Genomic DNA, 27,356 nt, shown 5'->3' on the forward strand with positions numbered 1-27,356 from the left:
GAAGAACGAAGAGAGAGTAAAAGAATAAAACTGAAAAAAAAAGAACGGAGTAAGTAGTCCGTAATGGAGTGGGATGGAGAGAATATGAACTAAAGGTGAACAGGTGAGGGGAAGCTATAATCGCAATTAACACGCTTAATTCAGTAAAACGGAAAACTGACAAGAAAATATGCGAGGAGTAGGCTACTAGGCTATTATCAGGTTCCCCATTTGGGAGCAAAAACGAAAGTAATTTAATTTTTTTATTTTAAGTTTTACGTTTGAATAAACGGTTTACTAATGCATTTTTGTATAGCCTATTTCATGACAATATTTACCTCGCTGGACATGACGTACGTATTTGCAATCCCACTCGAACTAGATCGATCAGTGGTTCTTAACCTTGTTGGAGGCACCGAACCCCACCAGTTTCATATGCTCATTCACCGAACCCTTCTTTAGTAAAAAATAAAATATGACTGCAGACTAGACTGAGGGGTGGACCTCTGCGGCGGAGGCTCCACCGAACCCCTGAGACCGACTCACCGAACCCCTAAGGTTCGACCGAACCCAGGTTAAGAACCACTGATCTAGACGTACATCATAATAGCCTAATGATGTACGTCTCTTTAGATTGAAGCGTCTCCCAAATAAACGTAATGTAAAGTAAAATAATGAAATAATAACAAATAATTCTATGGTTTGGTTTGGATCTGCGGCGTCTTTGGATACAAGTAGCCTATGTTTCTCTGGACCTGTGTATATATGTTAAATGTAATTTAAGGGGATAATATGTTGTTTAAAAAACTTGAAACATGCGAAGTGAAGTTTATGTTGCCAAATGTTTTGTTATAATGTATGAAGCACAATGATGGGGATATTACCGGTAGTGTAGCTAGCTACGCCTTCAAACAACAAGAGATTAGCCTACATTCGCAACCAAAACATTGTAATGTAGCAGTCTAGTTCCGTGAAATGAGCGACAGTAAAACCGCAGATTCGTCGGAAATCGTTCAAAATAAAAGTCTGCCTGCGCGAAAGCGAGAAACGCGTATCTCAACGTTTATTTTCTAAACTAGCGACGTTTTGACATGTAAAAATACTCCGTTATAATTATAATGCCAATTACAAAGGCAGTGTATTTTTATAAAGCTTTCTTTATATTTCTGCCATGTTGATTCTTGGAAGTGCAGTAAGTCTAAATATGAAATACCACGATCTTCCTTTTTTTAGGAGAATATAAAACTGATTCCAGCATATTTGTCATAATTAATAGGTCATGTTACCACTGAGCTGTTCTAACAACTCTAGATGATAGCTTCCTGGCTAATTGTTATAGGATAAACTATGTGGCATGGGTTTGTTAGTACACAATAAAATGTCCAGTGCTAATTCAACTCTAAATAGATACCATTTGGACCCACATTCCAGAGTTAGACCAAAAGTTATCTGTCAACACTTGAATTAACAATGCACATTTACTGCATACAGCCTTTCACTAAATTGATATGATGACAAAGATATCAAATAAACATGATGAAAAATTTGATAGAAAATGTTGTAGTTCAACTAAACAGTGTATTCCTCTCTACTGCTAGTATAGGTCAATGGATCGTGTACATCAGGCTCTGCTACCTCCCCTGGACATGTTGTCTCAATGATACGGGGATGTTTTGAATACCTTGGACCCTCCACTCTTCAGATATGGTGTCACTTATATCAAATAAGCGTCATAGAAAATGTGGCTGGGGTTTGGATATGCAGTACATAGGCGAATTTCATTCAATTAAGTTCAAATTGCTTTCTGATACTATAACAGATAACATGCTCTGCTGCCTCCCGTGGACATGTTGTCTCAATGATATGGGGGTGTTTTGAATACCTTGGACCCTCCAATCTTCAGATATGGTGTCACTTATATCAAATGAGCGTCATAGAAAATGTGGCTGGGGTTTGAACATGCAGTACATAGGCGAATTTCATTCAATTACATTACATTACATTACAGGCATTTGGCAGACGCTCTTATCCAGAGCGACTTACAACAAAGTGTATAACCATAACCAGGAACAAGTATGACGAAACCCCTAGAGAGAAGTACCGGTCCAAGTGCAGGGACCAACCGCATAGTTCAACTTGGACCCTGATGGTTAAACTGATTAACACTAACAACGAGAACGGCAACAACGCAATCTATGGAAAAAATACAAGTAGTCGTTAAGACAGTTAATGCACCTAAGTCACCTACGAAACAGCTGCCTAGTTACAACCCTAAGCTTAGTCATTTACAGGGGGGAAGGGAGGGATGGGGAGAGGTGCAGCCTGAAGAGGTGAGTCTTCAGTCGTCGTTTGAAATGGGTCAGTGTCTCAGCTGTTCTGACCTCCACAGGGAGGTCATTCCACCATCGTGGGGCCAGAACAGACAGGAGATGTGTTCTGGAAGTGCAGGTGCGAAGAGGGGGAGGTGCTAGGCGTCCTGAGGTAGCAGAACGGAGGGATCTGGCTGGCATGTAGGGTTCGAATATCTTGTGGAGGTATGCTGGGGCTGATCCCTTGACTGCCTGGTATGCTAGGACCAATGTTCTAAATTTGATGCGAGCTATAACAGGCAGCCAGTGGAGGGTAGTGAGCAGGGGAGTTACGTAGGAGTGTCTGGGGAGGTTGAAGACCAGACGAGCCGCAGCATTCTGAATGAATTAATCAATTAAGTTCAAATTGCTTTCTGATACTATAACAGATAACATGCTCTGCTGCGTCCCCTGGACATGTTGTCTCAATGAAATGGGGGTGTTTTGAAAACCTTGGACCCTCCACTCTTCAGATATGGTGTCACTTATATCAAATAAGCGTCATAGAAAATGTGGCTGGGGTTTGAACATGCAGTACATAGACAAATTTCATTCAATTAAATCCCAATTGCCTTCTGATAGCATAACATATACAATGCACTGCTGCCTCCCCTGCCACCCCCATATCATTGAGACAACATGTCCAGGGGAGGCAGCAGCGCATTGTATATGTTATGCTATCAGAAGGCAATTGGGATTTAATTGAATGAAATTCGCCTACGTACTGCATGTTCAAACCTCAGCTCCATTTTCTATGATGCTTATTTGATATAAGTGACACCATATCTGAAGAGTGGAGGGTCTAAGGTATTCAAAACACCCCCATATCATTGAGACAACATGTCCAGGGGAGGCAGCAGCGCATTATATATGTCATGCGACCAGACTAGCTGTTGACACTGGAAAAGTTCTTTGGTAATAATAGAACAGCTCCGATTGAATCCAGATGGCCTGGCAAAATTGTAGCCGGTTAACTGAACGTGTAGATGGTACGTTATAATGCAGTGTATACATGCGGTGAACGGCGGGTAGATGTGGTGCAAAAGCAATAATTGAGAAGTAATAGACAATTATTAGTGAGGAAAAAGCAGGTTAAAGAAACTCGTTCCAAGCGGGACTTGAACCTATGACCCAATAATGCATAGACTGACATTGACCACTCAGCCACGAACAAACTAGCTGTTGAGACTGGAAATGTTTTAGAGTAAAAAGATATGTCGGATTTGCATGTGTATGTGTATTTTGATTGGCTTGTGTAGGTGAAGGATTGGCTAGTGTCGGTAAAATTTCCAATAGGGAGACATTTTGTTTGTGGGATAGGCGGCAGGAATAAGAAAAAGGAGGAAAAAACGCAAAATCCCCTTCGTTTAGGGCTTTATTGTGTGGACATGTGAAGTTGTTTATGAATTCTGTCTGTTGAAATGGAGTCAGAATGTACCTAAATTAATGTTTTTAAGGGCTGAGTGTCTGTGGCTGTTGTGGTTATTTCTGTGGGGAACCATGAAGAGTGCCAAACTCTTGGTGCTGTATAGGTATAGGGCATGCCCCCGCCAAGGCGTAACTTGGCAGGATGGCATATCTGCCATCCCAAATCATGGGTTTTTGGTGTGGTTCTAGTGTACTTTTACTCTAATCGCAGGCCCCCACATCCAAGAACTGCTTGTTTTCCACCCTCCGTTTACCTGGGAGTCACGTGTGAATGCAGTCTGGCACAAAGTAGCATAAATTGTTCTGTTAATTACCTGGGGAAAAGAAAACTAGGGCTGGATTTAAATTTGTGGTCCAAATTTGAGAATCCATGTTATAGAGTATTTGAGGACCTAATTCAGTTGCTTACCATAGGGGTGTCTGATGCACCCTAATATATATTCAAAGAAATATACATAAATAAATGAGGGAGTGAATGAAAACAATGAAAATGGGGAGGAAAGACAAAAAAAAAACAAATACAATTAATACCTGGTCAGACATAAGCATGATAGCTGGTTCTAATATTCATTTCACTTTAACAAATAGGGGTGTACGAGGAGGGGAACACGAATAAAATAACTAATGAAACACAGACACACACACACACACACATATATATATATATATATATATATATATATATATGCAGTTGCACTCAAAATTATTCAGCCCCTCTAATCCATACGATGTCTTTGTGATGTGAATAAAATTTCATGACAATGTATGAACTAAGGCCTTTGTAAACAGAAATACGTGTTTATTAGAACAAGTTCAAGTGATTTTGAAAACCTACAGCTGAGTTCACTATTTGTTATAAGGAAAAAATTCTCTCCAAAAAAATCAATGACCAAATTATTCAACCCCCAAATTCAGTACTTTCTGGAACATACTTTAGCTTTTACAACTTCCAATAAACGCTTCCTATAAGTGCTCACAAGCCTCTGACACCTCTCTTTTGGAATCTTGGCCCATTCTTTCTGTGCAAATGCTTCAAGTTCACCAATATTCTTTGGTTTTCGTGATGCCACTGCTTTCTTCAAATCCCACCAAAGATTTTCAATGGGATTTAAATCTGGGGACTGAGAAGGCCAGTCAAGGACATTCCAAGATCGTTCCCTGAACCAAGCTTTGGTTGACTTGGATGTATGCTTGGGATCATTGTCTTGCTGGAAAGTCCAATGATCACCAAGCTTCAGCTTATGCACTGAGGGCATCACATTCTTCTCCAGAATGGCCTGGTATTTCAAGGAATCCATGGTGCCAGTCACACGCTGAAAATTGCCAGTACCAGAAGCAGCAAGACACCCCCACAGAAGGACTGACCCACCTCCATACTTGACTGTGGGGATGGTGTTCTTCTTGTCATAAGCTGCACCTTTCTTGCGCCAGACATACCGCTTATCCATGGGTCTAAAAAATTTCCAGTTGTCTCGTCACTCCGTAAAATATTCTCCCAAAACTCCATAGACTTATCCAAATGATGTCTTGCATATTCAAGTCGATTCTTCATATGCTTACTGGTTAAGAGTGGAGTGCGGCGAGGTGTCCGGCCATGAAGGCCTTTCTTGTTCAATATCCTTCTTATCGTCTGTACTTATACTTTTGTTCCAGCTTTCAAAAGGTCATTCTGTAATCCTTTGGCAGTAATATGAGGTGTTTTCTCAGCAGTTCTTACGATGCGCCTGATACCAGTTGATGTAACTTTACTCTTCCTTCCACGTCCAGGTAGGTTTACTGCTATTCCATGACTTTTAAACTTCCTTATGATGCTGCCAATTGTGTCTCTTTGAACTTTCAATATCTTGGAGATCTTTTTGTATCCATTGCCTTTTTTATGCAGTGAAATAATTTCTTCTCTTAACTTTTGAGAGAGCTCCTTTGTCTTTGTCATGTTTGCTAGTCAGCTTCAAATTGATGTGAAGAAGTGCATCGGTGGGATTTATATGTTTATCACAGGGGAAGCAAACAGTATCTTTATGGGTTTCCTAAGGGCTTAAGTGTGTTTCCACAAAATTTAGTCACTCTACGGACCAGCAGATATTTTAAAAATATTGAATGGGGGTTGAATATTTATGATATGGCTGAAATACTAAATCTACATGCTACTTGGAAATATTAAAAAATACATTTTTATTTTGAATTTTAACAGAACACACAAGTGACATACATGTTGTTTTTTTAGTTTCAAGTCTCTCGAAAAGCATGCATTGAAAAATATTTACAGTTTCCACAGGGGTTGAATAATTTTGATTGCAACTGTATATATATATATTTGACATGAAGCTGATCTACACCAGAATGTATATAAGACATTAAGCTGATCTCAGACCTGAGGAACAGTGTCTTGCTCTTCCATGACTTGCTACTTCTCTGGAGTATAAAACTGAGGCAACACACACATAAAATCCATTTTTCATCAAAAGCAACAAACTCACAAATGAAGAAAAAAATGGTTGTTGACATTCAAAAATAAGGCAATGTGTCAAAAACTAACAAAGAAGGAAATATATGACTTAATACTGTGAGACCAAATATTAATAATTTTAAAACCACTGGAGTAGAGTTAAACCTGTCCAGTAGAGGGTGCTAGTGTATCTTGGCCCCGTGCACAGTGAGGTAGATGGTTCAGGGAGCAAAGAACAATCCAGTGGCCACAGTTGGAGAATTACAGAACTTGGTTGCATCAGGGGGTCACCAAGTTTCCAAATCTACAATTAATTGCTACATTAGATGCTCCAAAATTAGATGCTACCTCCATGTCTAAAGGCTATTTGGAGTGGTTTCAAGAAAAATGGTTTTACTGGGAGTAATCAACAGTTTCAAGAATCTAAATCGTCTCCTTCGTTTCATCTACTGTGGTCCGGAGAGATGACATTAGAGCTCTTTGGCCAAGCATAGCTGTTATTTCATTTGTGGCCTTGTTAGCTTGAACTAGTCTGCCCGTTCTCCTCTGATCTCTCTTTAGCAAGGTGTTTTTTGTTTATCACACCATTCTCTGTAAACTCTAGAGACTGTACTGCATGAAAATCCCAGGAGGGCGGCTGTTTCTGTGATGCTGGAACCAGCACATCTGGCACCATCCATCTGGCACAGTCAAAGTCGCTTAGATCACACATCTTGCCCATTCTAATAGGTATGGAGCTGGTCTTGTAACCTATAGGTCGCAGGTTCGATTCCCAGGTAGGACACTGCCGTTGTACCCTTGAGCTAGGTACCTAACCTGTATTGCTTCAGTATATATCCAGCTGCATGGATGCAATGTAAAATACTATGTAAATTAAAAACTTGTTTAAGTCGCCCTGGATAAGAGCGTCTGCTAAACGCCTGCGATGCAAAGTAAATGTTTTACTGGGAGTAATCAGTCAAACCCAAAAACTAGCATTTTCAAAATGACATTGTCTCATCTACTGTTAAATGAGATGACATCATTATGTAACCCTATTTTACTGTGTCCTTATGCTTTTCGTCCCTTCCACGAATAACCCTGACCGTAAAGTCTGCGTTGTGTTGTTTTATGTGTGGGTCTTGGTGGAAGAAAAGGAGTATAGGGAGAGATTGTATAAAACAAGTAGTTAAAGTCTAATAAACATATGGCAAGAAATAAAAGAATATAGCTAGTAAAACACTAAGTAGTAGCAAATACAATCAACATTTAATCCACAACAAAATTAGTTGTGCGCTTTATTCATTTTCAATAGCGAAATAAATAGCTACTAGTCACGCCAGTGCCATAAATAAAGATGAACACTGCATGCTTTATGTAAATCATTGACCGCAAATAATAACATGTAATGAACATTAAACATATTATCTTACATATTTCATGAACAAATTACATGGATGGGTAACATTAATCAAGGTATAAAACTGTTTTGAGCGCCCCCTGGTGGCAGCCCTATTTTAGTCCTCCACCATACAATTACATTACATTACAGTCATTTAGCAGACACTCTTATCCAGAGTGACTTACACAACTTTTACATTGCATCCATTTATACAGTCAGATATATACTGAAGCAATGCTGGTTAGGTACCTTGCTCAAGGATACAATTTTTTGTCAGTTTTTTGGCAGTTTTGTACCCTAGCATCAAACCTGTGATCATTAGGCTATAAGACTAGTTCCTTACCCATATACTACATTGTTCATTGCACCATTCTCTGTAAACTCTAGAGACTGAATTGCACGAAGATCCCAGGAGGGCAGCTGTTTCTGTGGTGGTGGAACCACTACGTCTGGTACTGACAGTCATGCCACAGTCAAAGTCACTTAGATCACACATCTTGTCCATTACAATATTTGCTCAAACAAAAAACTAAACATCTTCACTATGTCTGCATACTTTATATATTGAGTTGCAGCAACATGATTTGCTGTTTGGTGGAGTAGGCTATTTGCATTAATGAGCGGGTGTACATAATAAAGTGGCCGGTATATAATACAAAGGATATGGGTCTGGTGTTGATTTAGGGGTGTGTATACAGAAACAGGCCTCATGTATACTGGTAAATACAGCGGTGGATCTTTAATGTTACGGGGCTGTTCTGCTTCCACTGATCCTTGGGCCCTTGTTAAAAACAACAGCATCATGAACTCTACCCAGGTACCAGGACATTTTAGCCAGAAACCTGGTTGCCTCTGCCAGCAGACTGAAAGCCACTAGTGGATCTTCCAGCGAAACAGTGACCTCAAGCACACGTTACTATTCACAAATAAATGATTAATTAACCACATAAGCCACATTTTGCAATGGGTACAGTCTCCAGACTTGAACTCCTTTGGAAACCTGCAGTTTTAATTGAACAGGACAGTTCTTTAGCAAAGATGAAAAGAAATTAAGAATCTGGATGGAGATCCTTCCCAATGTGTTCTCCAGTCTTATAAGATGTTATTCATAAAGACTCAGTGCCATTATCCTTGCAAGGGGAGGGTGAACAAAGTTCTGAATAAGGGGTGGAGGGGGCAATAATTGTGACACTTATTTTCTGGAAATAAATGTATAATTTGAGAAATGTGCAATTTTGACCGATTCCATTGAATTCCATTGAATCGTTAACAAAAAATATTTATCAAGTTGTACAATCAATATAGAGCTAACCATTTACATTTATGTAATACAGTTGCTGTATAGAACATGTTTAGGGCCTATTTAAATTCTTGATTGCTTCCTGTGAACACTGTGGCGTGTTGTATATGCGTCTCTCTGTATATTAGTGTGTCTATATGTGTGTTCAGTGTGTTCTCATTTTGTGTGTTTACAGGTTGGCTAGTTTGGGATAGAACCCACATGTGGTGTAAACTGGTCTGATGTGTTCCAGTCTCCTGAGATAGGGGGCGCTGTTTCTAAAATGAGTCACTCAGGAGAGCCAGACACCAAAGGAGGAACCCTCAGCACTAAAAGAAAGAGGTATGAATGCACAAATCAGATATTTAATGTGATGTGAGTTAGAGCTGCAGTAAGAGGATGAGTTTAACTGGAAGCTCTGTCTCTATGTGCTGTGAGTTAGAGCTGCAATAAGTGGATGAGTTTAACTGGAAGCTCTGTCTCCATGTGCTGTGAGTTAGAGCTGCAGTAAGAGGATGAGTTTAACTGAAAGCTCTGTCTCCATGTTCGGTGAGTTAGCGCTGCAGTAAGTGGATGAGTTTAACTGTAAGCTCTGTCTCCATGTGCTGCGAGTTAGAGCTGCAGTAAGAGAATGAGTTTAACTGGAAGCTCTGTCTCCATGTTCTGTGAGTTAGTGCTGCAGTAAGCGGATGAGTTTAACTGAAAGCTCTGTCTCCATGTTCGGTGAGTTACAGCTGCAGTAAGTGGATGAGTTTAACTGTAAGCTCTGTCTCCATGATTTGATCACAGGGTCCAGGAGGAAAGAGCAGGGTCACCTGTACCCAGCTGTCTGTCTGTGAAGAGTGATGATTCAATGAGGAGGATAATCAACTTCAGAGAAGAGTTTCCAGCTGATTCAAGGTAATTACACAGGTTCATACTGACACTACTGTTTAATTCTACTTCAATCTGGCTGGTATCGTTCACGTGTAGGTGGGGGTATTATGTCACTTTCAGACGTGCAGTGAGTTAGAGCTGCAGTAAGAGGATGAGTTTAACTGAAAGCTCTGTCTCCATGTGCTGTGAGTTAGAGCTGCAGTAAGAGGATGAGTTTAACTGGAAGCTCTGTCTCCGTGTTCTGTGAGTTAGCGCTGCAGTAAGCGGATGAGTTTAACTGAAAGCTCTGTCTCCATGTTCGGTGAGTTAGAGCTGCAGTAAGTGGATGAGTTTAACTGTAAGCTCTGTCTCCATGTGCTGTGAGTTAGAGCTGCAGTAAGAGGATGAGTTTACCTGGAAGCTCTGTCTCCATGTTCTATTCACAGGGTTCAGGTTGAAAGAGCAGGGTCACCTGTACCCAGCTGTGTGTCTCTGAAGAGTGATGATTCAATGAGGAGGATAATCAACTTCAGAGAAGAGTTTCCAGGTGATTCAAGGTGAATAAACAGGTTCATATTGATACTACTGTTTAATTAAACCTAAATCCGACTGGCTAATTTTTGGTGTACGTTGGGTGCTCCATGTCATATTCATGTGTATGTGGGTGTGTCATGTCACATTCAGGTGTAGATAGTATGGTACACTATGTGCAGGTGTACGTTGGTGTATTATGTCACATTCAGGTGCAGGTTTGGTTTATGATGTCGTTTTCAGGTGCTGGTGTGTGTATTTTGTCATATTCACGTATTGATAGTGTATGATATCACTTTCAGGTGCAGATGGGTATATTATGTCACATTTCAATGTAGGTGGGTGTATTATGTCACATTCCGGTGTAGGTGGGTGTATTATGTCACATTTCGATGTAGGTAGGTGTATTATGTCACATTCAAGTGTCAGTGAGTGTAATATGTCACATTCTGATGTAGGTGGGTGTATTATGTCACATTCAGGTGTAGGTGTTGTATACCGTGTTGGCTCACTGATGTTTAGATGGTGTTTTTTCTTGTTAAATTTCTGCAATAATTGACCCTGGATCCATTACCTGCATTATCAGAGTTAAACTTCCCCTCCCTCCATTCCTCACTCTGTCCCTATATTCTAGCTGTTAACACAGCTCAGACAGGAGTGGCTTCATATTTTATGTGAATTAATCAACAAGGAGCGAACTGCAACCACATTTTATGCAATTAAGGACAACACACGCATATTAAAATACTTACATGGATATGTAAATACATATTTTTGGTTTGGCGGTGAATGGATCTGCTTTAGATATTAGTGCACGCACTAACTTTGTCTAACAGGGAGTACTATACATCTCCCCTACTAAACAGGAAGAATACCAGTAAACCCCCCAGTATGTAAAAGCAGATCCAAACAACAGGTGATGATGGGGTGGTGGAGGGTGAGTGCAGTTGTGAGCAGCAGCAGTGATGCAGGCAATAGCATCGCAGGCAAGCAGCAGCACTGAGTGGTCTGACTGGTGGTTTAAAAAGGCACTCCATTGGTGATGCGTGCCTGCGATTGGATGTGTAAGAGAAGAGTGTTCTTTGTTTGCAATTGGATGATTGTTGAAACGCGTGAGTATGTGGTTAATGGAGCCGACCGATTGGTCAGCTGCAATTTTTGAGTTTCCTGACAGAACTTGCTTTGCGCATTCTGTGCGCAACGTTAATTCGTTTCTAACTCTAATGTGTGTTCAAGAGAGAAACTTTGCAAATGGTACAATACATAATGTGTAAAACACTTCCTTCTGGATAGAGCTGCTGTAAGAGGATGAGTTTAACTGGATGCCCTGTCTCTATGTGCTGTGAGTTAGAGCTGCAGTAAGAGGATGAGTTTAACTGGAAGTTCTGTCTCCATGTACTGTGAGTTAGTGCTTCAGTAAGAGAATGAGTTTAACTGGAAGCTCTGTCTCCATGATTTGATCACAGGGTCCAGGAGGAAAGAGCAGGGTCACCTGTACCCAGCTGTCTGTCTATGAAGAGTGATGATTCAATGAGGAGGATAATCAACTTCAGAGAAGAGTTTCCAGCTGATTCAAGGTAATTACACAGGTTCATACTGACACTACTGTTTAATTCTACTTCAATCTGGCTGGTATCGTTCACGTGTAGGTGGGGGTATTATGTCGCTTTCAGACGTGCAGTGAGTTAGAGCTGCAGTAAGAGGATGAGTTTAACTGAAAGCTCTGTCTCCATGTTCGGTGAGTTAGAGCTGCAGTAAGTGGATGAGTTTAACTGTAAGCTCTGTCTCCATGTGCTGTGAGTTAGAGCTGCTGTAAGAGGATGAGTTTAACTGGATGCCCTGTTTCTATGTGCTGTGAGTTAGAGCTGCAGTAAGAGGATGAGTTTAACTGGAAGTTCTGTCTCCATGTACTGTGAGTTAGAGCTTCAGTAAGAGAATGAGTTTAACTGGAAGCTCTGTCTCCATGATTTGATCACAGGGTCCAGGAGGAAAGAGCAGGGTCACCTGTACCCAGCTGTCTGTCTATGAAGAGTGATGATTCAATGAGGAGGATAATCAACTTCAGAGAAGAGTTTCCAGCTGATTCAAGGTAATTACACAGGTTCATACTGACACTACTGTTTAATTTTACTTCAATCTGGCTGGTATCGTTCACGTGTAGGTGGGGGTATTATGTCACTTTCAGATGTGCAGTGAGTTAGAGCTGCAGTAAGAGGATGAGTTTAACTGTAAGCTCTGTCTCTATGTGCTGTGAGTTAGAGCTGCAGTAAGAGGATGAGTTTAACTGGAAGTTCTGTCTCCATGTACTGTGAGTTAGAGCTTCAGTAAGAGAATGAGTTTAACTGGAAGCTCTGTCTCCATGATTTGATCACAGGGTCCAGGAGGAAAGAGCAGGGTCACCTGTACCCAGCTGTCTGTCTATGAAGAGTGATGATTCAATGAGGAGGATAATCAACTTCAGAGAAGAGTTTCCAGGTGATTCAAGGTGAATAAACAGATTCAGATTGATACTACTGTTTAATTAAACCTAAATCTGACTGGCTAATTTTTGGTGTACGTTGGGTGCTCCATGTCATATTCATGTGTATGTGGGTGTGTCATGTCACATTCAGGTGTAGATAGTATGGTACACTATGTGCAGGTGTACGTTGGTGTATTATGTCGCATTCAGGTGCAGGTTTGGTTTATGATGTCGTTTTCCGGTGCTGGTGGGTGTATTTTGTCATATTCAGGTATTGATAGTGTATGATATCACTTTCAGGTGCAGATAGGTATATCATGTCACATTTCGATGTAGGTGGGTGTATTATGTCACATTCCAGTGTAGGTGGGTGTATTATGTCACATTCCGGTGTAGGTGGGTGTATTATGTCACATTCCGATGTAGGTGGGTGTATTATGTCACATTCCGGTGTAGGTAGGTGTATTATGCCACATTCAAGTGTCAGTGAGTGTATTATGTCACATTCCGATGTAGGTGGGTGTATTATGTCACATTCAGGTGTAGGTGTTGTATACCGTGTTGGCTCACTGATGTTTTGATGGTGTTTTTTCTTGTTAAATTTCTGCAATAAATGACCCTGGATCCATTTCCTGCAGTATCAGAGTTAAACTTCCCCTCCCTCCATTCCTCACTCTGTCCCTATATTCTAGCTGTTAACACAGCTCAGACAGGAGTGGCTTCATATTTTCTGTGAATTAATCAACAAGGAGCAAACTGCAACCACGTTCTATGCTGTTAAGGACAACACAGGTATTAAAATACTTAGATGGATATGTAAATACATATTTTTGGTTTGGCGATGAATGGATATGCTTCAGATATTAGTGCACGCACTAACTTTGTCTAACAGGGAGTACTATACATCTCCCCTACTAAACAGGAAGAATACCAGTAAACCCCCCAGTATGTAGAAGCAGATCCAAACAACAGGTGATGATGGGGTGGTGGAGGGTGAGTGCAGTTCTGAGCAGCAGCAGTGAAGCAGGCAAAAGCAGCGCAGGCAAGCAGCAGCACTGAGAGGTCTGACTGGTGGTTTAAAAAGGCGCTCCATTGGTGATGCGTGCCTGTGATTGGATGTGTAAGAGAAGAGTGTTGTGTGTATGCAATTGGATGATTGTTGAAACGCGTGAGTATGTGGTTAATGGAGCCGACCGATTGGTCAGCTGCAATTTTTGAGTTTCCTGACAGAACTTGCTTTGCGCATTCTGTGCGCAACGTTCATTCGTTTCTAACTCTGATGTGTGTTCAAGAGAGAATCTTTGCAAATGGTTCAGTACACAATGTGTAAACAGATTCTTCTGGAGAGAGCTGCTGTAAGAGGATGAGTTTAACTGGAAGTTCTGTCTCCATGTGCTGTGAGTTAGAGCTTCAGTAAGAGAATGAGTTTAACTGGAAGCTCTGTCTCCATGATTTGATCACAGGGTCCAGGAGGAAAGAGCAGGGTCACCTGTACCCAGCTGTCTGTCTATGAAGAGTGATGATTCAATGAGGAGGATAATCAATTTCAGAGAAGAGTTTCCAGCTGATTCAAGGTAATTACACAGGTTCATACTGACACTACTGTTTAATTCTACTTCAATCTGGCTGGTATCGTTCACGTGTAGGTGGGGGTATTATGTCACTTTCAGACGTGCAGTGAGTTAGAGCTTCAGTAAGAGGATGAGTTTAACTGGAAGCTCTGTCTCCATGTTCTGTGAGTTAGTGCTGCAGTAAGAGGATGAGTTTAACTGGAAGCTCTGTCTCCATGTTCGGTGAGTTAGAGCTGCAGTAAGTGGATGAGTTTAACTGTAAGCTCTGTCTCCATGTGCTGTGAGTTAGAGCTGCTGTAAGAGGATGAGTTTAACTGGATGCCCTGTTTCTATGTGCTGTGAGTTAGAGCTGCAGTAAGAGGATGAGTTTAACTGGAAGTTCTGTCTCCATGTACTGTGAGTTAGAGCTTCAGTAAGAGAATGAGTTTAACTGGAAGCTCTGTCTCCATGATTTGATCACAGGGTCCAGGAGGAAAGAGCAGGGTCACCTGTACCCAGCTGTCTGTCTATGAAGAGTGATGATTCAATGAGGAGGATAATCAACTTCAGAGAAGAGTTTCCAGCTGATTCAAGGTAATTACACAGGTTCATACTGACACTACTGTTTAATTCTACTTCAATCTGGCTGGTATCGTTCACGTGTAGGTGGGGGTATTATGTCACTTTCAGACGTGCAGTGAGTTAGAGCTGCAGTAAGAGGATGAGTTTAACTGAAAGCTCTGTCTCCATGTGCTGTGAGTTAGAGCTGCAGTAAGAGGATGAGTTTAACTGGAAGCTCTGTCTCCGTGTTCTGTGAGTTAGCGCTGCAGTAAGCGGATGAGTTTAACTGAAAGCTCTGTCTCCATGTTCGGTGAGTTAGAGCTGCAGTAAGTGGATGAGTTTAACTGTAAGCTCTGTCTCCATGTGCTGTGAGTTAGAGCTGCAGTAAGAGGATGAGTTTACCTGGAAGCTCTGTCTCCATGTTCTATTCACAGGGTTCAGGTTGAAAGAGCAGGGTCACCTGTACCCAGCTGTGTGTCTCTGAAGAGTGATGATTCAATGAGGAGGATAATCAACTTCAGAGAAGAGTTTCCAGGTGATTCAAGGTGAATAAACAGGTTCATATTGATACTACTGTTTAATTAAACCTAAATCCGACTGGCTAATTTTTGGTGTACGTTGGGTGCTCCATGTCATATTCATGTGTATGTGGGTGTGTCATGTCACATTCAGGTGTAGATAGTATGGTACACTATGTGCAGGTGTACGTTGGTGTATTATGTCGCATTCAGGTGCAGGTTTGGTTTATGATGTCGTTTTCAGGTGCTGGTGTGTGTATTTTGTCATATTCACGTATTGATAGTGTATGATATCACTTTCAGGTGCAGATGGGTATATTATGTCACATTTCAATGTAGGTGGGTGTATTATGTCACATTCCGGTGTAGGTGGGTGTATTATGTCACATTTCGATGTAGGTAGGTGTATTATGTCACATTCAAGTGTCAGTGAGTGTAATATGTCACATTCTGATGTAGGTGGGTGTATTATGTCACATTCAGGTGTAGGTGTTGTATACCGTGTTGGCTCACTGATGTTTAGATGGTGTTTTTTCTTGTTAAATTTCTGCAATAATTGACCCTGGATCCATTACCTGCATTATCAGAGTTAAACTTCCCCTCCCTCCATTCCTCACTCTGTCCCTATATTCTAGCTGTTAACACAGCTCAGACAGGAGTGGCTTCATATTTTATGTGAATTAATCAACAAGGAGCGAACTGCAACCACATTTTATGCAATTAAGGACAACACACGCATATTAAAATACTTACATGGATATGTAAATACATATTTTTGGTTTGGCGGTGAATGGATCTGCTTTAGATATTAGTGCACGCACTAACTTTGTCTAACAGGGAGTACTATACATCTCCCCTACTAAACAGGAAGAATACCAGTAAACCCCCCAGTATGTAAAAGCAGATCCAAACAACAGGTGATGATGGGGTGGTGGAGGGTGAGTGCAGTTGTGAGCAGCAGCAGTGATGCAGGCAATAGCATCGCAGGCAAGCAGCAGCACTGAGTGGTCTGACTGGTGGTTTAAAAAGGCACTCCATTGGTGATGCGTGCCTGCGATTGGATGTGTAAGAGAAGAGTGTTCTTTGTTTGCAATTGGATGATTGTTGAAACGCGTGAGTATGTGGTTAATGGAGCCGACCGATTGGTCAGCTGCAATTTTTGAGTTTCCTGACAGAACTTGCTTTGCGCATTCTGTGCGCAACGTTAATTCGTTTCTAACTCTAATGTGTGTTCAAGAGAGAAACTTTGCAAATGGTACAATACATAATGTGTAAAACACTTCCTTCTGGATAGAGCTGCTGTAAGAGGATGAGTTTAACTGGATGCCCTGTCTCTATGTGCTGTGAGTTAGAGCTGCAGTAAGAGGATGAGTTTAACTGGAAGTTCTGTCTCCATGTACTGTGAGTTAGTGCTTCAGTAAGAGAATGAGTTTAACTGGAAGCTCTGTCTCCATGATTTGATCACAGGGTCCAGGAGGAAAGAGCAGGGTCACCTGTACCCAGCTGTCTGTCTATGAAGAGTGATGATTCAATGAGGAGGATAATCAACTTCAGAGAAGAGTTTCCAGCTGATTCAAGGTAATTACACAGGTTCATACTGACACTACTGTTTAATTCTACTTCAATCTGGCTGGTATCGTTCACGTGTAGGTGGGGGTATTATGTCGCTTTCAGACGTGCAGTGAGTTAGAGCTGCAGTAAGAGGATGAGTTTAACTGAAAGCTCTGTCTCCATGTTCGGTGAGTTAGAGCTGCAGTAAGTGGATGAGTTTAACTGTAAGCTCTGTCTCCATGTGCTGTGAGTTAGAGCTGCTGTAAGAGGATGAGTTTAACTGGATGCCCTGTTTCTATGTGCTGTGAGTTAGAGCTGCAGTAAGAGGATGAGTTTAACTGGAAGTTCTGTCTCCATGTACTGTGAGTTAGAGCTTCAGTAAGAGAATGAGTTTAACTGGAAGCTCTGTCTCCATGATTTGATCACAGGGTCCAGGAGGAAAGAGCAGGGTCACCTGTACCCAGCTGTCTGTCTATGAAGAGTGATGATTCAATGAGGAGGATAATCAACTTCAGAGAAGAGTTTCCAGCTGATTCAAGGTAATTACACAGGTTCATACTGACACTACTGTTTAATTTTACTTCAATCTGGCTGGTATCGTTCACGTGTAGGTGGGGGTATTATGTCACTTTCAGATGTGCAGTGAGTTAGAGCTGCAGTAAGAGGATGAGTTTAACTGTAAGCTCTGTCTCTATGTGCTGTGAGTTAGAGCTGCAGTAAGAGGATGAGTTTAACTGGAAGTTCTGTCTCCATGTACTGTGAGTTAGAGCTTCAGTAAGAGAATGAGTTTAACTGGAAGCTCTGTCTCCATGATTTGATCACAGGGTCCAGGAGGAAAGAGCAGGGTCACCTGTACCCAGCTGTCTGTCTATGAAGAGTGATGATTCAATGAGGAGGATAATCAACTTCAGAGAAGAGTTTCCAGGTGATTCAAGGTGAATAAACAGATTCAGATTGATACTACTGTTTAATTAAACCTAAATCTGACTGGCTAATTTTTGGTGTACGTTGGGTGCTCCATGTCATATTCATGTGTATGTGGGTGTGTCATGTCACATTCAGGTGTAGATAGTATGGTACACTATGTGCAGGTGTACGTTGGTGTATTATGTCGCATTCAGGTGCAGGTTTGGTTTATGATGTCGTTTTCCGGTGCTGGTGGGTGTATTTTGTCATATTCAGGTATTGATAGTGTATGATATCACTTTCAGGTGCAGATAGGTATATCATGTCACATTTCGATGTAGGTGGGTGTATTATGTCACATTCCAGTGTAGGTGGGTGTATTATGTCACATTCCGGTGTAGGTGGGTGTATTATGTCACATTCCGATGTAGGTGGGTGTATTATGTCACATTCCGGTGTAGGTAGGTGTATTATGCCACATTCAAGTGTCAGTGAGTGTATTATGTCACATTCCGATGTAGGTGGGTGTATTATGTCACATTCAGGTGTAGGTGTTGTATACCGTGTTGGCTCACTGATGTTTTGATGGTGTTTTTTCTTGTTAAATTTCTGCAATAAATGACCCTGGATCCATTTCCTGCAGTATCAGAGTTAAACTTCCCCTCCCTCCATTCCTCACTCTGTCCCTATATTCTAGCTGTTAACACAGCTCAGACAGGAGTGGCTTCATATTTTCTGTGAATTAATCAACAAGGAGCAAACTGCAACCACGTTCTATGCTGTTAAGGACAACACAGGTATTAAAATACTTAGATGGATATGTAAATACATATTTTTGGTTTGGCGATGAATGGATATGCTTCAGATATTAGTGCACGCACTAACTTTGTCTAACAGGGAGTACTATACATCTCCCCTACTAAACAGGAAGAATACCAGTAAACCCCCCAGTATGTAGAAGCAGATCCAAACAACAGGTGATGATGGGGTGGTGGAGGGTGAGTGCAGTTCTGAGCAGCAGCAGTGAAGCAGGCAAAAGCAGCGCAGGCAAGCAGCAGCACTGAGAGGTCTGACTGGTGGTTTAAAAAGGCGCTCCATTGGTGATGCGTGCCTGTGATTGGATGTGTAAGAGAAGAGTGTTGTGTGTATGCAATTGGATGATTGTTGAAACGCGTGAGTATGTGGTTAATGGAGCCGACCGATTGGTCAGCTGCAATTTTTGAGTTTCCTGACAGAACTTGCTTTGCGCATTCTGTGCGCAACGTTCATTCGTTTCTAACTCTGATGTGTGTTCAAGAGAGAATCTTTGCAAATGGTTCAGTACACAATGTGTAAACAGATTCTTCTGGAGAGAGCTGCTGTAAGAGGATGAGTTTAACTGGAAGTTCTGTCTCCATGTGCTGTGAGTTAGAGCTTCAGTAAGAGAATGAGTTTAACTGGAAGCTCTGTCTCCATGATTTGATCACAGGGTCCAGGAGGAAAGAGCAGGGTCACCTGTACCCAGCTGTCTGTCTATGAAGAGTGATGATTCAATGAGGAGGATAATCAATTTCAGAGAAGAGTTTCCAGCTGATTCAAGGTAATTACACAGGTTCATACTGACACTACTGTTTAATTCTACTTCAATCTGGCTGGTATCGTTCACGTGTAGGTGGGGGTATTATGTCACTTTCAGACGTGCAGTGAGTTAGAGCTTCAGTAAGAGGATGAGTTTAACTGGAAGCTCTGTCTCCATGTTCTGTGAGTTAGTGCTGCAGTAAGAGGATGAGTTTAACTGGAAGCTCTGTCTCCATGTTCGGTGAGTTAGCGCTGCAGTAAGTGGATGAGTTTAACTGTAAGCTCTGTCTCCATGTTCTGTGAGTTAGAGCTTCAGTAAGATGATTAGTTTAACTGGAAGCTCTGTCTCCATGTTCTGTTCACAGGATTCAGGTAGAAAGAGCAGGGTCACCTGTACCCAGCTGTGTGTCTATGAAGAGTGATGATTCAATGAGGAGGATACTTAACTTCAGAGAAGAGTTTCCAGGTGATTCAAGGTAAATGAACAGGTTCATTTTGATACTACTGTTTAATTAAACCTAAATCTGACTGGCTAATTTTTGGTGTACGTTTTGTGCTCCATGTCATATTCATGTGTACGTTGGTGTATTGTCACATTCAGGTGCAGGTTTGGTTTTTGATGTCGTTTTCAGGTGCTGGTGGGTGTATTTTGTCATATTCATGTATTGATAGTGTATGATATCGCTTTCAGGTGCAGATGGGTATATTATGTCACATTTCGGTGTAGGTGGGTGTATTATGTCACATTCCGGTGTAGGTAGGTGTATTATGTCACATTCCGATGTAGGTTGGTGTATTATGTCACATTCCGGTGTAGGTAGGTGTATTATGTCACATTCAAGTGTCAGTGAGTGTATTATGTCACATTCCGATGTAGGTGGGTGTATTATGTCACATTCAGGTGTAGGTGTGGTATACCGTGTTGGCTCACTGATGTTTAGATGGTGTTTTTTCTTGTTAAATTTCTGCAATAAATGACCCTGGATCCATTTCCTGCAGTATCAGAGTTAAACTTCCCCTCCCTCCATTCCTCGCTCTGTCCCTATATTCTAGCTGTTAAGACTGCTCAGACAGGAGTGGCTTCATATTTCATGTGAATTAATCAACAAGGAGTGAACTGCAACCACATTTTATGCTATTAAGGACAACACGGGTATTAAAATACTTACATGGATATGTAAATGCATTTTTGGTTTGGCGATGAATGGATCTGCTTTAGATATTAGTGCACGCACTAACTTTGTCTAACAGGGAGTACTATACATCTCCCCTACTAAACAGGAAGAATACCAGTAAACCCCCCAGTATGTAGAAGCAGATCCAAACAACAGGTGATGATGGGGTGGTGGAGGGTGAGTGCAGTTGTGAGCAGCAGCAGTGAAGCAGGCAAAAGCAGCGCAGGCAAGCAGCAGCACTGAGAGGTCTGATTGGTGGTTTAAAAAGGTGCTCCATTGGTGATGTGTGCCTGTGATTGGATGTGTAAGAGAAGAATGTCGTGTGTATGCAATTGGATGATTGTGGAAACGCGTGAGTATGAGGTTAATGGAGCCGTCCGATTGGTCAGCTGCAATTTTTGAGTTTCCTGACAGAACTTGCTTTGTGCATTCTGTGCGCAACGTTCATTAGTTTCTAACTCTGATGTGTGTTCAAGAGAGAAACTGCGCAAATGGTTCAGTAGACAATGTGTAAACAGATTCTTCTGGATAGAGCTGCTGTAAGAGGATGAGTTTAACTGGAAGTTCTGTCTCCATGCGCTGTGAGTTAGAGCTGCAGAGAGGTGATGGGTTTAAACTGAAGCTCTGTCTCCATGTGGTGTGAGTTAGAGCTGCAGTAAGAGGATGAGTTTAACTGGAAGCTCTGTCTCCATGTGCTGTGCGTTCGAGCTGCAGTAAGAGGATGAGTTTAACTGGATGCTCTGTCTCTCTGTGCTGTGAGGTAGAGCTGCAGTAAGCGGATGAGTTTAACTGGAAGCTCTGTCTCTCTGTGCTGTGAGTTAGAGCTGCAGTAAGCGGATGAGTTTAACTAGAAGCTCTGTCTCCATGATTTGATCACAGGGTCCAGCTGTCACTGGAGTACGGCTCTTTTGAAGAGAATGGTTCAGATAAATTATCTTCCGCAAAAAAGGTATGAGATCTTTTTTTCTAGTTTTTAATGGCTTATGTCTTTCTTTGTGCAGTACATTTATATGAGTATGTATAATGCCTATTTTATATGGTGCAAGGGTAATGTTTACAAGTGCCTAACATTGCCCTTAACATTAATAACATATTGCACCTTTTTTGTATTATTCATGACCATTCAAAGTGGAATATCATATGAACACAATAAACCAGCTTTTACTTAAACATTTAAGAAATGTAATAAAAAATGCTCTATTTTAATGATCTTAGCGCATAGTAAAGCACGTGGCACACATATATTTAGGTTGTGTCCAAACCCACTGATACTGGTTTAACAGTGGATTATTTGAGCGCAATGTAAGGCACAGGGTTCTAATGGGCTGAACTGACTGCCTTAATTTCTAGGTGTGTCTTGGGCATAAACATGTTATAAACCAGTCAGCATATCATCTGCCATTCCCTCTAATAGCCACATGCACTTGCACCTTGGTGGATTGATAATATAATGGTGGATTTAAAAAGACAGATTTTCCTCTGTCATAAAAGACCTGTTTCTATGCGAGTCCATTAAAATTCGGAGATCTAAATAAAACAACCATCATGCACAGTGAATCCCGCAGACCATATTTGAAAATAAATCATAAAAAGGTGATTTAAAATGTCGAAATAAATGCAGTATTCGCTGGGCAATGTTGTGGATTTTTTCAATCAATTAAATCATTCTGTCTGCTTGGCTGGCTATAGATGAAACTGCTCTTCTGCCAGCTGATTCCTCCTCGCCCGTGCTGCTGGGGTATCTCGGTTCATTAATATGCATCAGCACGTTCAGTTCACCATCACCCCTTCTAAAGTCCTGTAATGTGTCCTTGTTTATGTCTGACACATCCATGACTTTGGCAATGTTATGCAACACACAACACGCCACAAAGAATATTCAGGCCTTCTGAGGGCTGTACTGTAATGTTCCACCTGACTTATGCTAACATCTGAAGTGTATTTTCAGCATTCCAAACGTTCTCTCTATTGGGCTACAGTACATGTTTTTGTGAGTTTTCGACTGAATGACTATTCACACACACTATTATATTATCTTCAGCTGTGTCTTTATCGGACAGCCATTGTCCCCTAACAGCCACCCCTCCAGGAGGGGGATTCCCCTAGAAGACTGCAGGAATGACAGAGTTGGCCAATATAGAGGAGTCATGTCTTTATCCAGGATAATTTACAGATGCATGTGTAACCTTACATGTAGCATCGTAAAAATTCAATGTTATGGTTCATGAATTATGGCCCATTTTGTTTGTCGTGTTAATTTATTATTATGATACAGCACACCTCTTCATGTATTTATTTCACACTGATACAGCACACCTCTTCATGTGTTCATTTCAGTCTCTCCTGCTCACTCTGATGAAGCTGAAGAAGGATGAGAAGTTGAAACTGTTTCAGAGCCATCTGAGTCAGGATTGCCCGGAATGCTGTCTTGACGATCAGTTTATGAAGTTCATTAATGAATTGTTTGACAGTCATGAAGTTGATGATTACCCAGAATGCATTGAGAGAGAGCAGGAGGATCCTGAGGCTGTGTGCATAGTTGAGAAGTTGCTGGAGACCTGTGGCAGTGAGGGGTTTCTGAAGATCACACTCCACATCCTGAGGAACATGAAGCAGAAGGATCTCGCTGATTCACTGGAAAGAGGTGAGCACAGTAAGAGCTTTCTCTCATTGCTACTGTGTGTCAACTAGAATTTTGATATGAGTTTAGATAGCAAATCTAACAGTGATCAATGTTCTGATTTACAGCATCTACACTTTCATAATACTGTTTTACATTGACAATATTTCATACTGTAAATAAAAGGCCAAAAATAACATTTATTCATTTTACATTTAAATTTATTAACATATTGCCTCAAGCAGTTATTACAGGCACAAGGAAATGAACAAGATTAAATATCCCTGAGGGGGGTTTAAAGGCAGAATCTTATGCTCAAAAACCAATAACTAGACCACTGTCCCATCAGACGTACTGCCCTGAGTTTTGTATCCCGGAATCAAACTCAGCAATCAGTATAAAAGTATCACATTATAAGGGCCTCTTGGTGTCTCACGCTGTAAAGAAGCTCGTTCCAAAAGCAAAAGCATGACCCTGCAACAGGGTTTCCTTGTCAGAGGCAGTTGGTTGGGAACTCGGAATCGAAAAAGCGCTCCTTTTCATCATAATGAAAAAAATACCCATTAGTGTTAATTCGGTCGAAAACGATTATAGCGAGAGTGACAGTGACACTGATGCTGCTGTCAGCAAGAAATTCTATTTCAATGATGGAAGGTATGTAATACTGTGAGAGAGGTGTGTAATGCTGTGTGAGGTGTGTAACACACTGTGAGAGAGGTGTGTAATGCTGTGTTAGGTGTGTAACATACTGTTATAAGCATATAACACTGATGTGTGTGAAATATTGTGGAGACAGAATGCATTAATACTTTTTTTTGGCCGTTTTTTCTTAAACATTTCCCACTCAATAACAGATTTTATCACATTTTTTAAATTATTATTTCTCGTATTTCCTCTCTTCAGATGAGTCCATAAAAAGAGCCCAGCAGGCACTGAAAACTCATCTGAAGAAGAAGTTTGAATGCATATTTGACGTTTTAGCAAAGCAGAGCCAGCCAACCGTCCTCAATGAGATCCACACAGAGCTCTACATCACAGAGGGGGGAAGTGGAGAGGTCAATAATGAACATGAAGTCAGACAGATTGAGACAGCATCCAAGAGACAAACCACAAAGGAGACTGCAATCCTCTGCAAGGATATCTTTAAGTCTTTACCTGGACAAGGGAAACCTATCAGAACTGTGCTTACAAAGGGCATCGCTGGCATTGGGAAAACTGTCTCTGTGCAGAAGTTCATTCTGGACTGGGCAGAAGGAAAAGCCAATCAGGACATTGATTTCATCTTCACTCTTCCTTTCCGAGATCTGAACTTGAAGAAGGACAGAGAATTCAGTCTGATGCAGCTTCTGCAGCACTACTTTCCACAGCTGAAAGAGATCAAAAGTTTTGAAGGTGATGAAGTCAAAGTTGTATTTATCTTTGATGGACTGGATGAGTGTCGACTTCCTCTAAATTTCCAAAGTAATAAGTACTGCTCCAATATAACAGAGTCATCATCAGTGGATGTGCTGCTGAGCAACCTCATTAAGGGGAATCTGCTTCCCTCTGCTCTCCTCTGGATTACCTCCCGACCAGCAGCAGCCAATCAGATCCCTCCTGAGTGCGTCCACCAGGTGACAGAGGTACGAGGGTTCAATGACCCGCAGAAAGAGGAGTACTTTAGGAAGAAAATCAGAGATGAGAACCAGGCCAGCAGAATTATCTCACACATTAAGTCATCCAGGAGCCTCTACATCATGTGTCACATACCAGTCTTCTGCTGGATTTCTGCTACTGTTCTGGAGACAGTGTTGGGTAAAACAGAGAGTGGAGATCTGCCCAAAACTCTGACTGAAATGTACACACACTTTCTGCTCATTCAGACTAATGTGAAGAATCAGAAATATCATGGCACTGATGAGACAGACACAAAGAAGATGTCAGCATTAGATACAGAAATCATCCTGAAACTGGGGAAGCTGGCTTTTCTACAGCTGGAAAAGGGCAATCTGATATTCTATGAAGAGGACCTGAAAGAGAGTGGCATTGATGTCAGTGAAGCTTCAGTGTACTCTGAGGTGTGCACAGAGATCTTTAAGGAGGAGTGTGGGTTGCACCAGGAGAAGGTCTACTGCTTTGTGCATCTGAGCATTCAGGAGTATCTGGCTGCCTTGTTTGTATTGCAGTCATGTGTAAATGAGAACAGAAATGTACTCAGAGCAGAAGAATCAAAACCTCACAGTGACAGAGTGCAGCTGTCTGAGTTACACAGGAGCGCAGTGGATCAGGCCTTAGAGAGTAAGAATGGACACCTGGACCTTTTCCTCCGATTCCTTCTCGGCCTCTCTCTGCAGTCCATTCAGTCTCTCTTAGGAGGACTACTGACAGAGACAGAAAGCAGATCAGAGAGCATTAAGAAAACAGTCCAGTACATTAAGGAGAGGATCAGAGAGGAATCTTCAGCAGAGAGGATCACCTATCTGTTCCGCTGTCTCAATGAACTGAATGACAACTCTCTCGTGCAGGAAATCCAGAATTCCCTGAGATCAGGAAAACTTTCTGATAAAGAGCTGGAACCAGACCAATGTTCAGCTCTGGCCTTTGTGTTACTGATGTCGGAGGAGATCCTGGATGAGTTTAACTTGAAGACATACAACACATCAGCAGCAGGTCATCAGAGACTGCTACCAGTAGTCAGGCACTGCAGGAAGGCCATGTGAGTATTATGTCATTAATAATGTAGATGATTGACCACATATTTTCCCACTTTTTAAATCTGGTCAGAATAAAGTGCAATAAAATTGCCAGGCAACAGAAAATTTGGTTAAAAAACGATTTATGAATCAAGATGTTTTAACTCGTGCCCTCATTTAATGTCTTTTTTCCAGAACATAAGCAGCATCAAATGCAAAACCTCAGCACTTACCATATATTTTATTTAGTTTACTATTACTATTTACTGATTTGATACATTTACAAATTATTTGCAAAGACAGCAGTTGTGAAATAAATAAGGAGTTTATTGATATCAGAGTAATCTGATGGATCAACCTTTGTCAGAACATACAATTCATGCAGATTAAAATGAAGAGAAGCTATAATAAGTTACAGTATTAAGAAAGGTGCCCTATTTTGGTGATAGCACAGGCACAAACACACCTGGAATTGCTTGTCATATTTTTCACTTTCACCAGGGTTGTTAGTTTTATGGTCTGCGGTTAATCTGCTTGTGTCAACGTGGGTTTGTTGGTGCAATCGGGGATGTGCCAATAGAAACATTCGGCACTGTGTTAGTTTGGTGTTGAATAATGCGTTTGCAGTTAAACCAACCCATACCAGGTTTTAACTCTATAGTTATAATGGCTATTTTGCCATTATAACTGTACCACACATGTGAATCCATAAACACATAACACAGATACAAGAAATATTTTGTTTATTTCAATTAACTATTTTAAAGAAAAGTTATTCAGTCCAATGCTGGCTATTTAGGCAGTGGAGTTAATTGTGTAAGCTACTTGAATGAGACAGGTGGGAGACCGGCTTTACACCCCTCAGATAGTGTTTACAGTGAGCCCAGAATGCACTGTAAACTTGCTTTTAATCACGTGTTTGGCTAGGCTAGGTCAATGACTAAGTGAACTTTTAGAATGTTTAAAATGCATTTTAGAATTTTGGATTGATTGGGTGGTACATCACTGTACAGCCCTCAGAAAGTCAGTGCATTCTTTGTGGTGTGCTGTGTTCTACACTACATAGCCATATGCCATGGATGTGACATAGACCTCATAGAGGACACATTACAGGACTTTCATACAGAGAGAAGCAAAGTCGCATGTGACGATCGCTACAGAGATTACAGAGCACAGAGTGCACAAGAGAGCAGGGACTGGTTGGCTGTGGAGTTTCACTCCTACCACACCTACCTATGATTTGCACAGTTCTATTTCTTATTGATGCATGGCTAATACATAAGCATATAGTAAGACTAAACAAAGTAAATGATTGGCTGTGTCTAGTAATATAGCATGAATACTGAATAAGCACATGGTGACCTTTTAGTCTTAAGTGTTACATAAACAAGCTTTAAATCAGATATAATAGTTTGGTATTTTATCGATCGGTTGCTTTCAGAGTCCTGGGCATCATGGCATCACAGCCGGTTCCTCCCTGGCAGGATGGCAGGGGGAGGATAAGGAGGAAAGCCAAGCTCACCAGTTTTAACTTCTAG

At 41.3% G+C, this 27,356-nt stretch overlaps 2 protein-coding genes across 2 annotated transcripts; both read left to right on the plus strand.

The window, feature by feature from the left end:
• On the plus strand, positions 1-27,356 carry LOC118211338 (microtubule-associated protein futsch-like). The gene is made up of 16 exons (XM_035388487.1): positions 1-103; positions 9,058-9,203; positions 9,651-9,761; positions 10,163-10,273; positions 11,714-11,824; positions 12,226-12,336; positions 12,622-12,732; positions 14,172-14,282; positions 14,742-14,852; positions 15,254-15,364; positions 16,805-16,915; positions 17,317-17,427; positions 17,713-17,823; positions 19,263-19,373; positions 19,717-19,827; positions 27,260-27,356. Exons 2-16 carry the CDS (start codon positions 9,145-9,147, stop codon positions 27,354-27,356), a joined length of 1,599 nt encoding a protein of 532 aa, XP_035244378.1. The 5' UTR covers positions 1-103; positions 9,058-9,144.
• Positions 22,865-25,845, plus strand: LOC118210813 (NLR family CARD domain-containing protein 3-like). Its single transcript, XM_035387262.1, has 2 exons — positions 22,865-23,179; positions 24,050-25,845. The coding sequence occupies exons 1-2, from the start codon at positions 22,882-22,884 to the stop codon at positions 25,843-25,845; spliced, it is 2,094 nt and encodes a 697-aa protein (XP_035243153.1). The 5' UTR covers positions 22,865-22,881.

The sequence above is a fragment of the Anguilla anguilla genome, chromosome 13, assembly GCF_013347855.1.
Source record: "Anguilla anguilla isolate fAngAng1 chromosome 13, fAngAng1.pri, whole genome shotgun sequence".
NCBI lineage: Eukaryota > Metazoa > Chordata > Actinopteri > Anguilliformes > Anguillidae > Anguilla > Anguilla anguilla.